The sequence below is a fragment of the Convolutriloba macropyga genome, chromosome 7 (assembly GCF_964194025.1).
Source record: "Convolutriloba macropyga chromosome 7, txConMacr16.3, whole genome shotgun sequence".
Lineage (NCBI taxonomy): Eukaryota > Metazoa > Xenacoelomorpha > Acoela > Convolutidae > Convolutriloba > Convolutriloba macropyga.
Genome location: NC_134474.1, coordinates 17,945,298 through 17,969,822, shown reverse-complemented (window position 1 = coordinate 17,969,822; position 24,525 = coordinate 17,945,298). Strand labels below are relative to the sequence as shown.

At 34.6% G+C, this 24,525-nt stretch overlaps 1 protein-coding gene across 1 annotated transcript in view; it reads left to right on the top strand.

The window, feature by feature from the left end:
• The window catches only part of LOC142342963 (uncharacterized), a 102,998-nt gene extending 78,719 nt beyond the window's left edge, over positions 1-24,279 (top strand). The window contains exons 15-25 of the mRNA XM_075394643.1: positions 157-385; positions 5,912-6,048; positions 6,533-6,800; positions 10,575-10,762; positions 11,207-11,351; positions 11,538-11,548; positions 14,046-14,169; positions 14,749-14,891; positions 17,428-17,701; positions 22,543-22,682; positions 24,067-24,279. Of these exons, the coding sequence (XP_075250758.1) occupies positions 157-385; positions 5,912-6,048; positions 6,533-6,800; positions 10,575-10,762; positions 11,207-11,351; positions 11,538-11,548; positions 14,046-14,169; positions 14,749-14,891; positions 17,428-17,701; positions 22,543-22,682; positions 24,067-24,195 (1,788 nt within the window). The 3' untranslated portion in view covers positions 24,196-24,279. The remainder of the gene's footprint in view (positions 1-156; positions 386-5,911; positions 6,049-6,532; positions 6,801-10,574; positions 10,763-11,206; positions 11,352-11,537; positions 11,549-14,045; positions 14,170-14,748; positions 14,892-17,427; positions 17,702-22,542; positions 22,683-24,066) is intronic.
• The last annotated feature ends 246 nt before the right edge of the window (positions 24,280-24,525 follow it).

The window sequence follows — 24,525 nt, the reverse complement described above, 5'->3', positions numbered from 1 at the left end:
AAAAAATGGCCTAAAATGCGAGCATAAATTGTTCTCACAATTTTATATGTACATCATGAAGATTAAAAATAGAAAATAAAATCTAATGCTCTCAATGTCATTTTCATATCATTAAATGATATCTTTCATATCATTAAATGATTTTTTCCATTCTAGAATAGCGCGGGAATTGTCAACTATCAAACTTCCCTCAGCTCGAACGGAGAATTCCGAGCATTTTGTGAGTTTACACCTCACGATACAACGCAAGCCCTCTTCGATGTAACAGTTGATGCTGACAATTACGGCTTCATAAAAATCAGGAGTGACGGATTGTTCACGTTGCTGCCTACTATGCAGTTGGCTAGAATTAGCACATTCGTTTCGAAGGTGTCTGCAGAAACAGGTAATTTTTTTTATTTTTTTAATTTGATATGAGAGAGCTACGTAGAGACAATGTTTTTCAGATTTCGCCTGAATTTTTAGAAACAGTGCATGACATCGTCTTAATAGAGTTGACGTCTGGTTAAAAGTCTTAAAAATCTGCAATCAGTTCAAACCCGGGTCGAGACCGAATGGTTAACTTGCAAGAACTTGCAAGTTTCTTGGAAAAGATGGTTAACTTGTAACAGCTTGCAAGTCGAATGGTTAACTTTTAAAAACGTGTAAGTCGAATGGTTTACTTGTAAGAACCTGCAAGACGAATAGCTAACATGTAAGTTTCTTGCAAGTTCGTTCCGGTCGAGCACAACTCTTATTTGTTAATTCAATTTAACATTCAGTTATTTACCGTAGTCAGCGCGTGGGAGTTAATAGCTCTGTTTGGATATCATAATACAATTCTACCTAAGTAGACAAAATGGTTACTTTTTGAAATTTATCAAATCAAGAGAGATCCCTTTGCAAATCCATTAAAAAACAGTAGATCTCAATTAGTTTCTTCGCGATTGCTTTTTTAAAATGTTCGCAAAATATTGACTTTGATTGAAATTTCAAATCCATATGTCAGCATTTTCTCAAAATAAGTTAGTGGACCTTCACTTTTTTATCCTTTTTTTATATTTTCAATTCACAATTTTCCAGATTCTATATTTTCCAAACATCCGTTTACATCTGTCTTGCAACTTTTTTTACGGTTTAGTGTGTGTGTGTGTGTGTGTGTGTGTGTGTGTGTGTGTGTGTTTGCGTGCATGTGTGTGTGTGTGTGTGCGCGTGTGTGTGTGTGTGCGAATGTTTAACTTGTAAGTAACTCGTAAGTCGAACGGTTAACTTGTAAGAACTTGAAAGATTTTGGAAGAGAAATTTGCAAGGCGATGCATCGCCTTGTAAGAACTTGCAAGAAACTTGCAAGTTTTTACAAGTTAACCATTCGGCCTCGACCCGGGAATGGGTTGCAACACTGGTTCAGGATTTAAAATCTCCTGATAAAAATACGACGCGAAATAGCTTATTTAACCACCCAAAATGACATCCCCCAGATGATCCCGATATCCTGTCCAATAATATTTCTACTTTTACTACCTCAAAACGAGAATTGGGTAATAGTTAAAAGATGTAAGATTACACTTTATAGCAAATACAGTTGAATTGGGCCGCTGGGGAAATCTAATCATAGGTGGTTTCACGTGTACGAAATTCAGATCATAGGCGGCTCTGAAGGCATGAAAGTCTGGCCATAGACAGTTTCAAACAAAGGCATGAAAATCTGATCGAAGATGGTTTCAGACGCACGAAAGTCTGATCAGAGACATCAGTTCCAATTGTACCAAAGATCGATCATAAGTGGATCTTAAGTATAAAAGTTCTTAACTGATATTCGGATCAGGGATCATGAGCGAACAAAAAAATACTTTGGACCAATGCCCATATCTAGAAGTATGGGTATTGGAAAAGTTCCAAAACGAGTTCTAATTTATATGAAATTATATAATACATTGTGTGCAATCATTCTGAACATATTAGCAACAAAGGAGACTCATCAACGTGCGTTTGCACGTAATTTTCCGACCCCGCGAAACGATAGTGTGGACTTAGTTGTCTAGCAAATGTGGAAAAGATAGGAAAATTTCAAGAACTCATATATTACTAGAGAGCAATTGGTGTATCCATTTAAAAAATCACTGTAAACTCAAACCCTCTGAAAATAAATATTGCCTCATTATAAGGCCGGTGATGCGTACTATTAAGGAGATTACGAGATAAAAACAAACAAGAGAATAAAATTAAAAAAGCCCTAATAACGACCAAAATTAAATTAATAAACCACAAAAACTCAACAACCTAGATTAAACTAACTGATTGGCTTTTTACGAGGATTGACATCGTTGGAATTTTTTGAATTTAAATATTTCTGAATACATAAATAACATTAGCTATCAAATGAAAACATTAAATGGGCGCAGTTTTACCTCAATCGGAAGCTATTGAGACCTTTGATAATACAGAATGTCTTACGAATACAAAATAGAAAATAAATCAAAAGCTAAACAGTCAATTATTGCTCGAAAACAGTGCCAAAAACTTTAAAATCATAATCTATTCCCTCAAAATATTGAATATAACCAAGTGCGCCTGTTCTCAACAGCACTAAAGTGATATCTGACTTTTTCAGTGTTGTGATAATTGGTCAGGACAGCGAAAAAGAACCAGAAAATTAGAAAATTTTAAAAGCCAAACGCCAAAATTTATATTATAACACCGAGCAGTAACGACTAGATGTCTGCTCACTAGAAAAAATTAACTTCTCGGTTTGCTGAGATAAAGCATAAAGGTGACAGAAATGAGACAAAAATAGCCAAACTGAAAAAAGGCAAATGTTTTCTTAAAACTTTCTTTTAAATCGTAAGTATTGACAACCATATGCATTTAACCAAAGCAAAGTTAACTGATCAATTTGGGACTGCCTATTGGACATGTTCATACTGAAGATAGGTCAAAAGACTACAGAATAACAACGAATACAGCACAACCCACATTTTCTGAAATATTGTTAGTCAAATACAGATTTGAAGCCGAAAAAACAGAAGATTGTATGCTAAAATTTTAAGATGATTTTTCTCGCCATATTTTGCTCATAAACAAATTAGCTGTGATTTGAACTGGCTCTGGTCTGTAACTAACTTCAAAGTAAAACAAGAAAGGCAAAAAATTTTCTGAAAAAAAACAGCGCACCATTACAATCCAAAAATTTTTTGCATTTTAGAAAAAATCCGCAACTAATATTGTTTCTGCTGCCGATTCAAAAAATGGAAATTTGTTCTAGAATTTACGTAATGATATTAATAGACAGGCAAGAGAAGGAAATATTTCGAACTTTGAACGATGAAATTTGAATAATTATTGAGTTATAGTAGCGACAAACCATTAGGTATCAAATGCAAGCGTTTGAAAGTTTTTTTGAAATCTCTTAAATAGGAATTAAGGTATCTGATTTATGGCACTCAATCATTGGTCTATAAAAACGACAACAAATAATAAAGGAGCCATAAAAGCCATGAGTTTCACTTCGAAAACACAGAATTTTTTTGGCCTCTTTTTAACATAAATGGGACCTCTCATTAATTTAAAACCCATAACTGATAACAGATTGGTTGGTATTTGGGACGAAGAAGTTTGCAAAAGGCTTCAAAAAGCGACAGAGTCAAAATACAATCCAATTTTATCTTCTTCGCAAAAATTAACAGTGAGACTAAAAGCGGCTTTGCAATAATCTCTGCGGAGGTTTTAATAAAGGTTATTTTTTGAACTAATTGCGCAAAAAATGTTTTGCAAAAAACTCCAGATAAATCAAAAGATGGTTCATGCTTTTTTGATAAAATCTATCCAAATTAAGCGAAAAACCGTCAAAATATTAATCCAGAACATTTGCACAGTAACATGAGGTTAATATAGCCGTCATCTGTGCAAACAACAATTTTCTCATTTTCATATCTCTCATACTGATCAATTTGGACAAAGGAAGCTAACGAAGCATATCTGGTGACATTTGTCTTGAAAAATTGTAAGTGTGCTAATTTTTCAAAATTTTAGGCAAAAAATTAGCTAAAACAGTTGGTTTGGAAAATTCAACTACTAATTTTTTTTAACTTAAAGCGAATGAGACTTTCTTATGATGTTTTTAGCAAAACAGATTGCATACAATTTTCAGACACATTTGATTTATTAGATTAAATGTGAACAAAACAACAAGAGTGAGTTTAACGTTCACAAAACTCTAAACCTCCGTTACTCCCCAGAGTCCGCGAAATTGAAAAAATGTTTTTTGTTGACATTCTACGCTAATTATGAAGATAATTCTCCTCGCCGTGTTTTGCTCTTAAATAAATTAGTTGTGATTCGAACTGTCTCTGGTCTGTAATTAACTTTAAAGTAAAACAAGAAAGGCAAAATTTTTTCAAAAAGCGAATTTGCACTTTTTTTAAATTAAAGTGTAACGGCTGCTCTCCTTATGTTTCACAAAGAAAGTTTTACACCGCCCAGTTCGTTCTGAGTGGTTACAAAATCTGTCCGGATACTTCGTTTATGCAGTTTGCTTTTGTAACGGTATATGATTTCTGTTGTACTTACCCTTGCAATAACTAATTTATTTAACTTAGTTTTGGATTTTTCTCAATGGTTTGCTCAAAAGTCTGAGCAGTAGAATGCACATGATCTGATCAGGGTTAATTCCGTCTGGAACGGTCTAATCACAAATGGTTCCCAGCAAACTTCGAGCGCACGAAAATTTGATTAGATTTCAATTCAGTCTGAGACGGTCTGATCAGAGTTCACTTTGGTTTGGGATCTCAACTTTTATAGCATGCAAATTCTTGCAAGTTGAGCATCCTTTTACTAGAAACCACCCAGGCCTATGCCTCAACTTATGAAAAGACTTTAAAAGTCTAGTAGGGGGGCGATATTGACTATAATTACAGGATGGAGCTTCCTAGTTAAAGTCGAGCTTTTTTTTCATGGGTCGAGCTTAAGTCTATTCATAACGAAGAAAGTCCAGCTAAGGTCTTTTCATGGGTCCACCATTAGTCATAGCATTACCAACAAAGTCGAGTAAAGCTCTTTTCATGGGTCCACATTAGTATTTTCATAAGTCTTTTCTTTTCAAAATCTAAAGTTTTTCATTTTTTTTCTATTTCTGCACATACAGAAGCAGAGCCGGAGCAAGACTAAATAGCTTTGCACCGGAGCAGTCCAGAGCAGAAACAGTTGGAAAAATGCCAAAAGCCTTACGATCTTTGTCCAATCTTAAGATAATCTTAACTTATGGAAGCTCGAGTATATTACAACGGTACTTGATTGTATGAAACCTGCTAGTATAAGTGTATTGGTCCCAGTCCCATTAGCCATGACAAAGTTTCGGCGTTTTTCAGTTTGTTTTCCCCTCTTAAATTATGGACTATCTTTTTTTGAAAAAATTGCGGGTTTTGGAGGGTTTAGTGGTTCTTCTGAATCGTAAAAATGAAGGAGCATACACGCTGACTACGTTGTATGCAATATTGAACGGACAATTTTAATGGTAAAAAAGCAGATTTATGAAAAGACCAAAGATGGACCCATAAAAAGACTTTAACTCGACTTTGTTTGTTTGCAAACATTGTGTCGAGCTTAAGTCCATCTCAAATATTGGTTCCAGTTAATGTCTTTTGCAAAAAATCTGAGTCGAGCTAAAGTCCAGAATGTCTTAAAGTCCAGCTAAAATCTTTTCATAGCTCAAATGAATCAAGTATGGTCTTTTCATAGTACATTTGTTTCGAGCATTGTCTTTTCATAAGTCTGTACCTAGACCTGGGCTTATTCATAATTTTGTAAAAATATATATTAGATTTGGGTTACCTTGAAAATGTGGTTGCGCAATCTGTCAGAATTTTTTGGCGCAATCAAAGTCAACATCTAATTAGATAGGGTTAATTCTTTTTCCAATGCTAACTTCATATTTCAGTTTTGTGTGATGTGGCCCCGAACACGGTACTGAAGTTAGACCAAGGAGCAGCTCTTTTAGAAACTTTCAATCTCAACCCGGAAGTCACCAGATTCGCTCTGACTCACGCCGAAGGAAATTTCATCTGCTACTCCAGGGTAGGCCTGCTTTCTACTCTTGTCGGAAACTTTTTTTTCATAATCTCATATGAAAGAAAAGTTGAGGCATTTCATCGGTTGCCCTGAGTTTTATCCATTCACTGTTAAATATATTTAGAATGCTAGGAATTGAGCAATTTCTCATAGATATAAAACCACTCTGACCGTTTAATGACTCTCCTGAACAGATAGATAGGCACCCGATGACAGTGCTAAGACTTGATTCAGAATATCGTTCCTTTTGGCTGCAGCTTTTCTCATATCAGATGTCATCACTGTCACTTGAATATAAAGCCTTCGATAGGGGTCAGATTAATTTTTATAAGAAGAGACTATTGTCATCAGAAAACCGAAATTATATCAGAAATACTATGTACCATCACAACAATATAATCTAATATTATGTAATTGGTAATTTCAAAAATTGGTCATATCTTGTCTCGGTCTAAATTTATGCAAAGTATGAAAGTCTTTTTTGTTTCAGTCTTCCGGATCTTGGAGATTTGACCCAATAGGATGTGAATACCCTCTAAACCATTACTTCTGCAGAGACTCCATCACCAATTTAACCGATTCAGAAACTATCCAATTGTACAATGCTTATGAGGCTCATTTCTCAACACAGGATAATAATTTGAAAATGTCGAGTGGTCTGAAGTATGGCTACATCTACTTTGGAGATGGGATATTTGGGTTGATACCGTCTGAAGCCATTGTGAAGTTCTCAAGAACTGATGCAAACCCTTCAAATGGTTCGTGTCCGAAAAAATCTATTTGGAACCCAGGCTGAGGTCCCAGACCGAAACCAGATATGTCCAGACCGAAATGAACGCACGAAGGGGGTGTCGTGCGTTCAAAGTTACACGGTCTGGAAACACGGATGAACGCACGATGGTCTGGACATGAACGCACGATGGTCTGGACATATACCGTTTCGGTCTGGGATGGTCTGGACATATTTGCCTTCGAACGCACGAAGAACGCACGAAAAGTATTGAACGCACGATAGTCTGGACATATCCACTTTCCGTCTGGGACGGTCTGGGCATAGGCACTTTGAGTCTGGGACGGTCTGGACATAGGCACTTTGAGTCTGGGACGGTCTGGAGATAGGCACTTTCCGTCTGGGCCTGTCTGGACATATCCACTTTGGGTCGCGCACCTCAACCTGGGAATAAACGTTTCTTTTTTTGAAACATGTAAATTACTCAGACTATAACCCTAAGGTTAGATATCTACATGTTCTAAAATGTTAAATAAAATAATCAGCATTGTTATTAATATAGTAATCTTCAAATTGTGGCTGTTCGTTTTTATAGGTAAAAATAGGATTTGAAGGCTCCTATTTGTCTATTAACGGGTACTTTCCTGTGTTGATCGAGCAAAAACTCGGTTAAAACATTGAAGAGGGCAATTTGTTCCATTTTTGAACGCTTTTCAAGATTAAAGATTTGTTACTCCACTTCGTTTTCGTTTTCTTTTTTATAATAATTTGATTTGTTCTGTTGTTCTGTCTGGCGTTATGGCGACTAGTGAACATTTTAAAATTTTCGGATGTTTTCCATTGTTTTATATTTGTTTGTAGCTTCATTAGGCTAACTTTTGAGATAAACAATTCGGCTGGTAGGTTACGATCCTTAATGAGAAGATCAATGGAGTGGTCAAATTTTTGACGAAAATAACAAACTTTTATTCCCCAGTTAATTTGCCTGTTTATGCGGTTTATGTTTTTCACTGTATGAGTTTGGAGGAATACTCCACTGAAAGAAAGATGAGAGAGTACAACTGACTTGAAAACATCAATTCTTACTTTCAAAGGTATTTGATTTCTTACAAGATACAAAGAACGAATTGCATTAGCCATTTTGCTTAAAACTGTATTCAGGTGATTTTCAAAGGTTAAGTTTGAATCAATTTGTACTCCCAGATAACGACATGCATGAGCTGGTTTGATAACTTCGCCTTTAAAAGAAATTTCTGAATCCGAATTAGTATGATCTGTAAAGAATAACATCTCTGTTTTATCGGCATTTAATGTGAGTTGATTCTCTGTCAGGTATTTGTCTGTTTGTTCTAATATTTTTTCAATTTTTTGGGGAATATTTTCATTACGTTCAAATTTGCATATAATACTAGTGTCATCCGCAAATTGAACAACATCATTTTCACCTTCCAGCTTTTCAGAAAAATCGTTGACATATAACAGAAAAATAAGAGGTCCTAACACAGTTCCTTGTGGAACACCATGATTAATAGTTAATTTATCTGATAAGTCAATACCCAGTTTTACGCATTGTGTTCGATTTTCGAGAAAAGATTTGAGAAGTAAAATTGTTGATTGAGAGAGGTTGAAATTTTCAGCTTTCTTGAGAAAGATTTCATGTGAAATTGAATTGAAAGCTTTTGCAAGATCTAAGAACGTGATTAAGTTTATTGGTTAGAACCTTTTCACGCCACTTGTTGCAAAAAATCCCTTAGAACTCATGATCGTCTATGTTAAGCTCATGAAATCCATTAACAAAAATTACAAATTGAAGAGATTGGAGAATAGAAAATTAGCTAGACAATCTTTGTAAGTAAATGAAGACGGGGACTACATTACATTTCAATTAGAGCACTTTGCAGCTTTGAGGTTTTGTGGGTTCTATTGAGGATAACAGTGACAATACCTCAGTAAAACATTTTACTCTATGCCAGCTTTCTCCGCTGTGAAAATTTGGTGCGCTAATCGTGGATAAAAATGATGAAAAGTGAATTCATTTCGTCACTCGTATTTATAGATAACGTAATCTTTGACCAAGAATTTGTGAATCTTCAAAAAAACTCCCGACCCAAATTAAACCCAAATTAAACTAACACTTTATTAATCAATTTCATTTTGTAGACCGAAATTCTGAGACATGAATCCCTCTATCAAAAAAAATTTTCTGTCGTTTCAGACCAAAGTCTTGGACATAAATGGTCTCATCAGCCTTCATTTAAGTAGTTGTAAAACTGCTAATTGTTAAATTCTAGTTTGAGTTAAGAAAGGTGAAGTGCAGTTATCAACGCTGAAGCAGAAAAGATTGTTTGGATCTTTTCCGTTTGTGTCCCCCCAGCTTAGTGGGTGCATATTTTTGCACCCCCAGAAGCACGTGCCATATTTATACATAATGATTTACTATGAAATGGCACGTGCTCTATAACTGGGGGGGGGGGTATAACGTACTGGGGGGGGGGGTACAAACGGGAAAGATCCAATTGTTTTTAGAGGGGGTGAGAATATTGATTATAGTGAATGAGAAAATGGATTTTGAACAATTTTTAGTTTCTTAGACGGAGTGTTTTTTGTTCACGTGCGGCATTGTAACTGGCGTGCGAAGTTGTAACTCAGGACTTGTGCCATTATGTTTCTTTTTACGTCGTCTACTAATTAACATCTAGAAATCTCTCAAAACATTTTTATTTTTCCAAAAGCGAACTTCTTAATGCTCTTCGAAGATGCATCGCTGCTAGGTACATGAAATATATTTTTATTGCGAAGTCACTTTACACCTGAATTAATTGATTTGATCACTTTTTCCATCAGTAATATAGATTTTAAAAGTCACCTCCGATTGAATTTTAGCGTTGATACTAAAGCCTTTGGAGTTGTTTCAAACTTTTACAAATCGCCGCAACCATTTTTATAACAATTGACAAATTATTAAACTCCGAGGAAAAGCCGAGTTGTTGAACAGCTTCGAGAGGGCGATAACACCGTGCGGTAATATATTTAATCATCGCTCCTTTTGGTTACATCAATTGCGTAATTTTTAGACTTTCTTGCGTAATTGATTAGACTACCTTTTTCCGCAACAATTTCACCAGTCTTCATGTAGCACAGTGGCAAAAAACGAGTGACGGAAAATAATAATCTAAAACCAGAGCATAGTTTCGTCACTGTTTAAGCAGTATTTTGTCAGATTTTTTGTATTCACGGAGTGCCAATACGTTTCATCTTTAGTATGTAATGCAACTGTTGCTATTGCAGTAGAGTTGATTACACAATAATTGAGTTAAAAGGCTTCTATTGAAAAGGTTCATTGAAGGATTAGTTTTCATAAATCCTGGTTTTACGAAACCTGACAATTTGATGAATTTTTTTAAGTTTTTGATACAAGGATTTGTGTACAAAACTTTTTTCGTCTCGTGGAAGGTAAAATTTTGAGTTTTTTAATGCCGTAGTACAGATTTCGATTCGGTTCAACAGATGTAAAAAATGTAGTCACGGAATCCAAAAACAGCTTAAATTTTCATTCCAAAAGCTTTTTCCTAACAGAGCAATATAGGTCTCAGTTTTGATAATGGTGTTTGATTGCCTAATAAGAGAACTCAGGGTGACCATTTGACAAGATATATGCACCATAATTAAGGTGCAATTGATATCAATTTTCGCAACCGCGGGAAAAGCATTGAAATTAGTTTAAACCTTCTTATTTGAAAAGAAATGCTTTTTTTAATTTGTTCATTGTTGTTTTTTTTTTCAAATTAGCTGTTTTTCATAGCTCCATGTTCAACACCGACCAACGTCTTTGCTCTCGATGATATGGGCACAGAACTGGTGAACTTGCTTGACCCCTTTCCTGATGTTGAAGTGCTGTCCATGAAAAACAGTCTGGGCGAGTGGAGGTGCTGGAAAAAGTCTCCAATTGTGTATGGAAGCGACGAAGGTGTAGGAGCTCAGTTTACTAATGTTAGTCAATTTGAATTCACAGTTGTACAAAAATAGACAACTTTTGTCATCATGTCACCTTGAAACGCCAGTAACTTTTCAAAGTTCAAAGTTCAAATTTAAAACATGCAGATTCTGGTCAGAGATCAATTTGGTCTTGGTTGTCTGATCAGAAGTCAGTTTTATCTGAGATGTTATTACGTATCTTTCTCCTAATTTTGGGTCTCTGTGTGTGTGTTTGCGGTTGCGTATGTGCGTTTGAGTAAATTGGGTTTCTATATTTCATTGTTCCTTTGAAACTGTAAATAAAAATTCCTTTCTGAAAAAAATGTCATTCTGAAAATTACGTTTGCGTACGTGCATTTGAGTGATTTGGGGATTTTATATCTGTTCATTTCTGTGCAACTCTGTGTCATAATTGGTTTCCTTATTAAAAAACTTTAAATCTGTCATATTTGTTTACAGATTGTTTACGAATGGACGCAATCTGATCAAACATGTGCGAGCACCCAGCACAGTTCTTTCCTCTGTCTATTCGAACCTCCACCCGCAGATCTAGAGGCATACCTGACAGCGATTCAGAACTACAAAACAGCTCTCATTGAGGATAGTTAACATCCACAGTTTTCTATGAAATCCTATAAAGTATAGAGTACTTTTTCAATAATACTTCGATGATATTTCACTGACAAGTGGAGCCAGTTTAATAGCGGAAAACTGAATTGAAAATTTTACAGAACATGACAAAAGACAACATTGGTGACCCGAAGTTATAAGCTGTTTAAAATAACTGTAGTTTGTAAGACAGTAAGTCTCTTTAAAGCCTCAGTACATCGCAGATCTCCATAGCGCAAGAGACAACTATATGTCTGTATCCGAATTCTTACTAGGTTGCAAAACGAGGGGTGTTTTTAGCCCTGCCGATGGATTACATAAAACAGGCAGAAACCGTAAAACACCTCTACCTCTTGCAGGCTGAAATAAATTTCTTATGCTGCATTAAGTGGTTTCAAAATTAGTGCTGTTCTCCTACTCAAGAAAAATAAGTTAGTAACTGGCCCAAATGTTCAAAAAGAATTAAAGACAACTTGTAATGTCTAACATATGATCATTTGCAAGAAAACCGTCTTTCTTGTTGTCTCCCAATCAACTCTATTTGAACTTAGATGCTTATAGTGTCCCATCGGACTTAGCAAAATTGTTTTTTTAATCTGTTTGAACTCCTCAAAACATACTTTTATAAACCAAAATAGCTTCTTCCTCCCTCCCTCCCTCCCTCCCTTACTTCCTCTCTCTCTCTCTCTCTCTCTCTCTCTCTCTCTCTCTCTCTCTCTCTCTCTCTCTCTCTCTCTCTCTCTCTCTCTCTCTCTCTCTCTCTCTCTCTCTCTCTCTCTCTTTATTTATGGTTCTTTTTACTTTCTCCTTCTCTCTCTATCCTTTTTCCTTTCATTCTCTTTCATTCTATTTCTGTCTTTCTTTCTTTCTTTCTTTCTTTCTTTCTTTCTTTCTTTCTTTCTTTCTTTCTTTCTTTCTTTCTGTTTTTCTTTCTTCCTCTTTCTTTCTTTCTTTATTTCTTTCTTTTTTCTTTTAGTTATTTCTTTCTCTGTTTTTTTTCTCCCTTCATCTCCCTCTCTAGCTTTATTTATTTATTTTTCTTTTTTTCTTCCTCCTATCTCTATTCTTTTCTTTCTTTCTTTTTTATTTTTCATTCTCTTTCTTTCTTTCTTTCATTCTTTTCTTTCTTTCTTTCTTTCTTTCTTTCTTTATCTCTTCTTTCGTTTTTTCTCCCTCAATTCCTCTCTCTATCTCTCCGTTTCTCTTCTTCTTTCCTTCTCTCTCTCTCTCTCTCTCTCTCTCTGATTCTGTTGTTTTATTCTTGTTTCAATTCAATAATGCCAACTACATAGGATTTTTCAATACTACTACTATACACCTCAGGCTACCAAGTATTGGCTAAAATGATGAGTTGAACTGACGTATTGGCAAGCAACTTCACAGGGTAATTTTTTTCATAAAAAAAGAAACGTGTGTACGACATTTATGGTAGAGGTTATATAAAGTCTGATTCGAAAACGTAAGTAGAAGGCTAGACTCTCCGGCTCACTTTTTGTCTAAATTTGATACATTGCCACTCGAATTCAGATTTTGTTCTCAACTCCTTCTGAGTATATTTCTATTAAACACCAATCTCTGATTTATTCTTGACATTAAGCTACTTTAAAAAGTTTTATTGATACAACATCATAATACGACTTGGCTATATTATTTGTTTTCTCCAGATGGTTCTGCCAATTTCAATTTTTGTATTAAAAATAAATTTCTATTTTTTGTATATTTTGTATTAATAATTTCATTTTTATATTAACGGGAGACAGTTTCAACTTCTTTGCCTCTCAATTTCTGAATCTATTGAGGTTTGTTGCAGTTTGCATTTGATTTGATTTTGATCTAAATTGAAAGCCGAAAGTTAAAAAGTTAAAAAACTGATGCGCACAAATAATTATCCTAAAGTAAGTTGTTCAAGGTATCGCAGTACACAAAACAATGTAAATTTACATAATTTTGTAATTTTTGAAAAGTAAATTAGATTTTATGAAATTTTTCAAATTTTTTTGAACTAACTATTTTTTTTAAATTACCAAAAAGCAGTTTTCTAATGCTTTTAGTAGTTTTTTGATAGTTTTAAATATTTTCAGTCCCCATCGTTTATAGATGTCAGCCAATGTATAAATTGTACTATTGAGATAAAAAGTTTCACTATTAACAAGGGGAACTTGAAAGAGCGTAGCATTGGGAAACGGAAAAGAATAGCCACAAAAATGATGGATTCGTAAGTTTGATTTGGAAAAAACCAGTCCAAGTCAATTCAAAAAAATTTTGCAGTTTTGCTCAATCATCTCATACATACATTAGGTAAAATTAGTTTCTCGCGGTTCAGACGCTTATTTCTTTGAGGTCGAAAACTCATATTCGTTTTTCAATTGGATTATAAGCCATCATCGCCCGTCTTTCAAGAGCTACACCAATGAAACATTGCGCGTTTGGTCAAAATTTAACAATTCAGACAGACCTATGAATATTATGCATTTTAAGTCTTTTATGGAAAAGATTTGCCATTGTTGAAAGCTTTGCACTCCCCAACCCCCCCCCCCCCCCCCCCCACTTTTGTTGACGCGCAAATTCAAATTAAAAAGACATTGTGTTTCAGCCGTGAATTTTTATTTTTCATTTTTTAACCTGTTCTTTTGAGTCTTTGCGATTTTCAAACTATAGAAGGGGAAAACTGTGGAACGTACACGAATAGGCCAATATTCACGTGATGGGAAGTGATAGTGGTGCCGGGTATTACTACTTTGGGGACGGGATCTATGCAATCTACCCTTCACTTGATGTGGTACAAGTGCTGACCAAAGTCACTTTTGATCAAGGTACAAGTTCGATTTTTATATATTTGAGGCAATTTTTGTATATTTGTATCGATATATTTGTACTGATTTTTTTAGAAGTGCGGTGGTGAAATTTTATCAGGTTAAGAATTAGCTGTCAATTTTGCTATTAATATTTCGTCAAATATTTTAAGCCTGTATATTTTTTCTTAGCATTCCTCGACGAGGGCAATGGTTTATTTCAAAGCTTGCAATCTACATTAATAGGAAACACTGTTTTGTTCTTTATGTAAAAGGTTTAAGCAAAAAAAAAGAATTATTTGCTTAAATTCTATGACAGGTAATAGATTTTTGATCACAAGTTGCTCTGTGTTGCCATGGAAACACTATAAATACTAACTCACAATGCAGTCGAAACAACCAAAAATTGAATTGCCGAATTTGAAGTCCAACTACTTCTATTTTATGTTAATCCAACATCGAAAGTTATGTAATAACTGTAAATTGCTAAGGCATTATCACTTTGCTTAGAATATTGAAAATGATGAGTACGTTTTTGTGCAAAAGTATTGCAAAAAAATCTGCCGTTTTGTTTGAAATGTCATTTTGTTCTTTATACAGTGATGTGCAGCTACTTCCCTCCCCTGTTCGAGACAGTGGACGCCTACGCATTAGAGTTCATCGCCCTTCTCAACAGCGGACAGGATGAACTAATTGTCATTCCACTGGTGAACGGAGATTGGAGCTGCTTTGCATACGATCAGGTTCTGAGATCAATCATGTTGATGAACAATGATGGTTGCGCACTTAAGGAACTTAAAGAATGAACTAAACCGTCTCGATTATATTGTAACATGCGGGTGGAGAAATCAACGCAAAATTGCTAAAAACGTATATTAACCTTATATGTGGTAAATTTATGTCAGCCTTGTGGTGAATGCGGTGAAAAAACAATAACTACAATTACAAATTATACAATAATTGAGGCGAAAGTCTTACAAAAATTTAGCGCTGAATTTAATTTCGGCGATTTTGTTTCATCGAAAAAATTTTTATTTCAAACCAAAAAATATTTTGCTTTATCTCTATCAACCCCAAAACGTCAATTATTTTATGCTGAAACCTAGACTCGCGCACCTTGCAATAGAATTGCAAGTTTTTTTATTTTCAAGGAGTTTTGCTAAAACTGCTTTTATTGCAACATATTTTCATCTATATCTGTCTTATCAAGAAAGGTCCCGCAAAAATCTTTTACAACGATGAGTACTTAATTTGTAGAGTCTTGTAATTTTTATTAGACCGTATAGTCAGAAACAACAATATTTAGAAAGAGAAGAGTTGACAAATAGTTCAGTATCGAAACTAGTTCTGATTATTTAAAAACAAATTTTTGATGGAATCTTTTAAGTCTCGGTAACATTCGTAAAGCTAATTTTTAAGTTTTAAGTTATTTTAAGTTAAAACTCCATAAACTGTTGAATTTGAATGGCAACCACTTTTTTAAAACCAGACTTGATTGAATCGACATACTGTGATTTCTATTTATACCCGACCACTTTTGTTTTTGGTGATTTTTACTGAACAAGATTAGGAATAATTGTTACAAAATATTGCAAAAGTCCTGTCTATTTTTGATACCGAAAAGTGATCTCCTCGCACGGGAAGTGTTCCAACTTCTGAAATCACTAATTTTTGGGGGGTATGGGTGAAGCGGAGGCAGGAACACTAAGTAATTTTCTGAAAAGCAAGTATGTAGTAGAAAAAGTTTCAATTCGGAACTATTGTTTAAAAAATGGGAACATGCTTTGCTCTACCATTGTCCAAAAAAGCATGATAAATAACATTGATTTCCAAGTCTTATTATAAAATTCAAAGAATCAGAATGTTAAATTTAAACCTGCTGACTGTGATTTTTAAAATATTTGACCTAAATGTTTTTTGTAAGATGTTTGATCTAAATGCTCTTCCTGTAAAAAAAATTGTATCTTGGTGAATTGCACCTACTGAAACAATAGATTTTAAATTATTTTTCTCTTTTTAAAATTTTTGTGGCTTATAATACAATATTTTGAGTTCAAATCAGTTCTAGAGTCATTACGTGTTAGCTTTTTAAGCATTTAGTTGACGTTTTCTATAGTTTGAATACAATTTGCTTACAGCTTCTAAGCTAAATTTTCAAAACCTCAAAACCTTTTTTTCTAAATTTTCCAATAAAAACTCTGGCTTTTTTAAATTTTTTGCTCCAAATTTTTTAAATAATTTTTTAATAAATTCAGATTGGGGCTATTTGCCCCATGCAATAACCTCCGGCTCCTCTTTTTTACCTATATTGATGACATTCTTTTATTTATGCACTGAAGCTTTTTCATGTAAAATTATAAGGTGCTAACGAATGCATTTTCTTCATCATTTTACAAAATTTCTAAGTAAACTAGAGTCTCTAAACTGTTTTTGTCCTTGTGATTGTATTGTACCCAAATACACAGATAATTGCATGTCAGAACTCAAATTTTTCTTCGAAGCAAAATCTTCTCCATTCCTTTGAAGAAATTTTCAATTCTTTTACTGGAGATGGCTGATATTTTTTCAATTCCATTTCTTGAAGTATGCGTGGTACTTTTTCCGGTAGCGTTTGTATGCACACTGTATAATAGATCTTTATTTTAAGCAGATTTTTGTCTTTCATCCATGATAATTGTACATTCTTGACTGCAATTGCGTGGCAAACAGCAGAAGAACAACGCAGTCTAACCAGTTTTTCTGTATACGCTCAGAAAATTATATTCACAGCTTGTTCAAGATTTTGAAATTTTGCAAATCAAACATTTTGTGCAATAATAACACGTAAAGAGTAGAAATTGTGCTGTACGTTGTTTTTTGATACTAAAATATACCTATTCGAACTTTTTTTTTGCATAGTAGCAAAGCTAAAAGCAATAAACGCATTTCATACTTTTTACTACCAGTTTTTCTGCAGGCTACTTTCTGGGTTTTAGTTATTATTAAAATTTTGCACCAGAATTTTTTAATGGAATGGCCAATATAATGGGTCTGTGACATTATTAGAATAACGTTATAGTCAATTTTTATGGAAAAGGTCATTAACTTTATGCTTACAATTAATACCACAGATGTGAATCAGTTTTCAAAAACTTTTGTACTTTTCCATCTTGAAAAATGTCAGATATCGTTAACCTTGACAACCTTAATGACGGACGTATGCATCGATTAGCAAAGTATCTAGCGAGATAAATTTATTCGATATACCGAAATCTTCCCATTCTTTCCTTTTTAAAATAGAACACTGGCGCTTGGGCGACAGTTCCATCTGGATGCTATGACAACGATCTTCAACTGACACTGTTCTGTGTCGAAGCCGAACTCCCAGAAGTCGACCAACTGTTCATGCGTGAAATATACGAGAACTACTTCACCACCCCAAACTTTCCTGTTGTTACCATGACAGCCGATGCCAGTTTCAAGTTTATCCAGGTTCCGAATGATGTTAACGCTTATGGATATGTACCAGGAGGAAGAATAATGAAGTTAGCACCAGAGCTGAGGCTACACAAGGGTTAGTAAGTTTATAATATGCTGGTTGATATTGTCGAAAATTTTACTGGTGGTTTTGAGAAAAAAAGGTATTATTTCAATGTTATTTTCAAACAGTGGAAATTATATAATGAAAGTGTGGTAGGGATAGTAAAATTTTCGGTTCTTTGTTTTTTTTCAAAAAAAATAATTGTCAGAGCATATTTTGTGAATACTACTTACACATTTTGGCTCTTTTTCCTTGCAGAGAAATCAATTTTTACTTCCAGGGAATTGTCAGACTATAATACTCAGCAAGATCCGTTGTTTATTCCCCTCTTTTTCCAGAAGTCCCCCGAAGATCTTGATTCTTACAAGATAATGTGTAACTTTGAAGGGTATTTTGACACAGGGATTAAAAAGTTAAATTTGACAAAGTATTTATTAATCATACAAAGCAATAATTGTTGTGATAAACTTATTAAATAGATAAGGAAAATGGAATTTGTTAGCGAGGAATCTGAATTGGAATGTTTTGACATTGATTCGATAGCAGATGAAGTAGAAGCTATGGATGATGATACGGATCTGAAACAACTGATCAAAAAATGATGGGACATATTCAAAAACAGGACCAGGAACTGAAATCGCTGAGACAAAACCAGACTCTCATGAACGAAGAAATGATTGAAAACACCAATGCCCTACACAAATTGGATGGTCGAGTAGTTGAGCTCGAAAAATATTCTCGAAAATTGTGCCTCATTTTTTCCAACATCGAGGATCGTGGAGACGCCCTAACTAGTATTATCTATTTACTCAACAACCTTCTCCAGATAAACATCAATTCTTCGCTGTTTGCAGCGTGCCATCCACTGAGCCAAAACCCAGGCGCTCCAGTTATTGTCAAGTTCATATACCATGCTGATCGCGACATTATTTGGAGAAGAAAAGCTTGGCTCAAAGGTGTAAGAAATTCTCTTGGAAAGACAGTGATTGTTGAAGAGTGCCTCGCCCCAAGAGATCGAGAGTTAAAGAACGAATCTAAGCAACTTGGACTCCTTTCGTTCACTCGTAAACAAGATGTTTACGCCTTTAACCAAAATCTCCCCAATAGTGATGCTGTTAAGGTAACCTCGAGTCGTGAATTGAATTCACTTACTCTGAAGGAAGTGCAACCAATATCAAGCTATCATCATCAACCTAATGACGAAAAAATTGTAGATACTCCCAATCAGATGCCGAAGCTTATCCGAAAACCAACTACAGTCATTCCTTTAAACAGTGCAAAACGAAAGCGTATTCAAGTTTCTCCCATTACAGAAAATGATGCGTCAGCTTCATTAGCAAACAATCTACTAGATACATTGATACCTGCTTTAGTAAAATTTCTGAAGGATAACAATATGGCAAAAGTTAAGCCTTTTGATACTGGTGCTAATGTTAATGATCAGTATTGAATAATAGAGGAAACGACTTTGTCAACAAAGAACCTGGAAAATTCGTTTAAGTCGTTAAGTGTACTACATCTCAACATTCGCTCTTTAAAACCTCACTTCACAAAGTTGGAAGCCCTAATACTAAGTCTTGAGTCTCCCCCAGAAGTAATATGTCTAACTGAAACCTGGCTAACTGACTTAGACAGTTTTCATAACTATCTTTTACATGGATATAACCATCTTTTAGTTAAAAATAGAACTAACTCATATGGAGGTGTTATGATTCAAGTTAAAGAGAACTGTACTCTCCTAAAAGAATATTACGATGTTTTTGACGAAAGTATAACTGCTGAAATAGCTTTGGGAAAATATAAATTTAAAATTTGTGTAATTTACAATAAACCTCGAACAAACAAAATGGAATTCATTAAATCCCTTGATGACTATCTTGAGCAAAACACTTCAAGTGATATGCCTTTCATAATTTGCGGTGATTTGAATATAAACACCATAGAAGATAATTTGATGATAAAAAGTTATCGGAATGTTATTAGCTCAAATGGTTTTGAATTGGAGGCTGAGCAGGCCACCAGAATAACCGAAAAAACAAGCACGTGCTTGGATCACTGTTTCCACCAAAATCTTTTTGAATCCAGTTTTGAACTCATGGAACATGAAAATATATCTGATCATATTCCAATTTTGCTAAAATGGAAAACAAAATACATTCCTTGTGACAACGCTTCTCAATTTAGAGACACATCTTTTCTTAAGAAACATGGCCTACTAAGTAAGTATCTCGGAAGCTTAAAAAATATTATGAACCAAGCTTACGATGAAATGCAAACTGCGACTAATCTTAACCAGTCATTTGAAATCTTCAAAAAACACTTTGAAAATTGCTTGAATATATATGCTCCCATGAAACAATTCAATAATGTACCAAAAAATTGCCCAAAATGGTTTGACAATCGTCTAAAAAATTTAAGAGTGAGGCGCAATAGAGCTTTTCAAAATTGGAAATCCAACAAAAATGACACTGAAAAGCTGCAAAAGTCTAAATCTCTCCGAAGACAATTTGAAGATGAAACAAAAGGCGCAAAGAGAAAAATTTTACTTAAACAAATTTAATTCATGTATTGGAGACTAAAGACAAACTTATAAGCTTTTAAATGAAATTAACGGGAAAAAGGTGACAAATAATACTATCCCTTGTTTAGATTCACTATCGGAAAAGAACACTAAGGCTTCAAATTATGATATTGCAGATAGTTTAAACTTTAAGTTTTTCATAAATATTGCGGGAGAACTAACTAAAGATATTTAACCTTCGAACAAATAAGTGTACATCAAGTTGAAATGTCCTTGTTTCTTTACAAAGCCTCGGATATTGAAATTTCAAAACTTATAGATCAACTTGACAATAAGTCATCCTCTGGTGATGATAATATCAGCAACCTAGTTGTTAAACAATCAAAAACAGAAATAGGTCCTATTCTAACTTTCCTGATAAATAAATCCTTTCGAGATGGAGTATACCCTGAAGCTCTTAAAAAAGCAGAAGTCTTGCCTCTATTCAAAGAAGGTTCTAAAACTAAGGAAAGCAATTATCGGCCCATTTCGCTCCTGAACGTGTGGAGCAAAATCTTTGAACGTGCAATGTTCAACCGAATGAGTCTTTACCTAGAGCGTTTCTGCTTAATAAATAAAAAACAATTTGGATTCAGAAAAAAGCACTGCACCATTGATTCATTGGTTGAAATGACTGAGAAAATAAGATTCTCAAATTTTGAAAAAAGATTTAGCTTCTTTCTTGATCTGAAGAAAGCGTTCGATACATTAGATCATGAAATACTATTACAAAAACTTGAAAAATATGGGTTTAGAGGAAATTGTCAAAATTGGCTGCATTCCTATCTAGAAAATAGATCACAAAGGGTGGTTGCAAATGGTGTTGTATCTCTCTCATTGGCAAATCGTAAGACACGGAGTCCCACAAGGCTCAATATTAGGCCCACTTTTATTTCTCATTTATATTAATGACCTCCCATTATCAGCCAATTCAGTCGAAATAATGCTGTTCGCCGACGACACAAACATAACAGCTGTAAATTGTAGTAACGAAGATATTAGAAGGGAAAATGATTAACAACTGGCTAAATTCAAACAAATTGGTTTTAATTATGGAGAAAACAATACAAATGAATATAGGAAAGAGTGCTTCCAACTCTCAGTTTAGGCTGAATGAATCGAATATTACTATTAAACCTGTAAGCAAGTATCTAGGGGTTTTATTGACAATAAGTTAAGTTTTCTTTCTCATATTAACTATGTTAAAACTAGACTCAGTAAACAATGCGGAGCTATATCAAAACTGAGACATTATGTTCCAAAAAATCAACTCATAGCATACTATCGAAGTAATATCAATCCCATAATACAATATGGCGTTCTTGTTTACGGATGTTGCAGCTACACCTCCCTAGAGCCAATATATGTTTTGCAGAAAAAATTTCTAAAAATTATGTATTTCAGAAAATCCCGCGATTCATGTAATGATATATTTTTTGAAAACAACATTTTAACAGTATACGAGTTATACCTATATGAGTTGTTGAAGTTTGTTTTAAAATCGATAATAGGTGCTTATGTACAAGATTATCTTAACAATATGTTTACCTTTAAACACACAAGACAAACAAGGCTCTCAAAATTTCAGTGCCTGGATGAACCTTTGCTAAAAAGAAAAATTGAACGTTACTCCATCAAATATCGGGCTACCAAACTGTACAACATACTGAAAACCAATTCAATACTACCAGATGATGTACAAAACATAAAGTTGTCACAAATCCCAAAATTTTTCCATGATGTAAAATTTCTCTATATTTTGCAAAATTATACGCTTGTTAAACATATTTTTGAATTTTGATGTACCCGTAAAAACGCACCCTTGGCTGCATGCTAACAGATATCTATTCATAGGTCCCGATTCTGGACAAAAAGTTTGACCCATCTAGCTCTTTTTGTTTTCGAGATATCGCGGTTTTTAGATTTTTCAAAATTTTTCCAAGAAAAACTTCGAAAAAAAAATGTAAAAAAAAAAATCTGCGATCTAAATTAAAGCGCAGCGAAACTTATGGGAATGGAATAGATATAGGATAGAAACAGTGGTAAGTCGAAATTTTCGACTGTATCGATTTAGTTATAAAATAAAACAACCAAAAAAATTTTTTTTTTCTTTTATTTTAATCAAATTTTATTTAAACCCTTAAATTTATTGCATACAGGGTAGGACTTGGCGGACAGTACTGTCCCGTTTTCTATCCTTTCCAGGTATCAGGTATCTTTATTTTTAATTTTATTATTGGTTTGTATTAACTTCATCTCCTGGATAAATTAATCTCTCTCTCTCTCTAATATTAATTGTTTGTCGGTATTTCAGCGTCATGTGAGAATTTCTTGAACTTGACCTCAACAGAAGTTGGCCTGGAGTTGTTGAATGCTCTGGACATTGAGGTCAAACAACCAGAGGTCAAAAGGGTGGCCTTGTCAGACTTGAACAATGCGTGGATGTGCTACAAGGTATGTTAAGAACACCATTGCAGTGCCGCAAACAGTGTATGATTAAACCTGAAATTTAAGCTGCATGCCCAATTTCTGTTGATAAATCCGTTTCTAAAAACGAAAACTAGACGGAATTCATTAATAATAAATATTTTGATTTATGAAGTTTCTTGTGCACTGTTACTGAAAGAATAATCAGTGATTATTTTTTCAAAAACACCGCTCAAAAACTTCTTAGTATGAATGAACTTCGTCTTCTTTAATTGCTCTTGAACGAAGTTCATAGCAATTACTGTAAACGTTTGTGTCTTTTTACGACTCGAAGAGGAGTATTGATATTCTACAGGTTTTTACGACTCGAAGAGGAGTATTGAGATTCTACAAGTTTTTTTTAGCAGAAAGCAAGTTTGTTCATGATTTCAATTTTGACTTCTTTCTGTTCGAGTATTTACCTCCGATTTTGATTGTTGACTTCTATTTTCGAACATTGGACTTTAACAGTAGTTTCGTTTGTAAAGTATAGTAATTAGGGACTGCCGGTAATGTTCAAGGTGAAGAGGTCATTTTGAGATTTTTTTGCTTCTATATAAGTCACCCCTAATTATCTAAACTACACCGCACAAACCCCCCCTCCACCTACCTACCCCCCCTATCCCCCCGCCCCAACTTACCCCCCTTTTGTTTTTTTCTCTTGTCTATTTTGATGTTCTGATTTTGGTAAGGTTAGGTTGGACATTATAATGCACGACGATTCGAGTCGTTTTCGGAATTCTACAGGCTATGTTTTTTTTAGCAGAAAGGAAGTTTGTTCATGACTTGAGTTTTGACTTCTTTCCATTAGAGTTTTTACGTCCGTCTTTGATTGTTGACTTCTGTTTTCGAACATTGGTAACAGTCTGTAATTCAAGGTGAAGAGGTCATTGTGAGAAAATTTGATCCCATTTAACTACCTACCCCCTCCCCCCGAAAAAAACTACCCCCCACCCCACTAACCTACCCCCCCTCCCCCTCTACCCCCCTCGTACCTACCTACCTATCCCCCCCTCCCCACATACCTACCTACCCCCCCCCCCCCCCCGCAACGTACCTACCCCCACCTCACCTACCTACACCCCCCAACACCAACTACCTGCCCCACCTACCAACCCCCCCCCATCAGCGCCTACAAATTCTTCAAGCAACATGAGTTTTTCGAATTTAAATCCGAGATTCAATAGCTATGGTGCAACAAAATAGGAAAATATGAACAGAAATTATTCAAAGCCTTACGAAAAAAAATTATCCATTATTTTTTTCAAAAAATTGATAAATAATTATAAATTATCCATTATTTTTCGACTGGGGTTCTAGCAAATATTTTTTGTTATTCTCATGGGAACATCATTTTTACTTTGTTTAACAGATAGGGCAGACTGATGCGTGGGAGGTGGTAGACCCCTGTCCAATCTACAACTTCCACTACTTCTTCTGTGACGTCACAGTTGCAGAGCCATATCAGACTCAAATTAGCATCTTCTTGAAGTCTTTGTGAAAACAAACGCAGAGAAGAAAAAATAAAAACTTATCTAAAGCCGTGTTCTATCCACTCAGCAATAAAATTCAATTTTGAACAACTTTTAATAGTTTTTATTGGTAAACTTAGAAGTTTTTAGCTATCCCAAACTGAGACCAATATGACATCTGATCACAACATTTCACATGAAAATGAACTCATAAGAAAATGATCAGACTGCCCCACATCAAAGCGACTGCTGATCAGACCATCAGACGCCAAAAAGACTGCTGATCACACCATCCCACATCAAAATTGCCTCTGATCAGACCAACCCACATAAAAATAACCTCGGATCAGACCATCTCA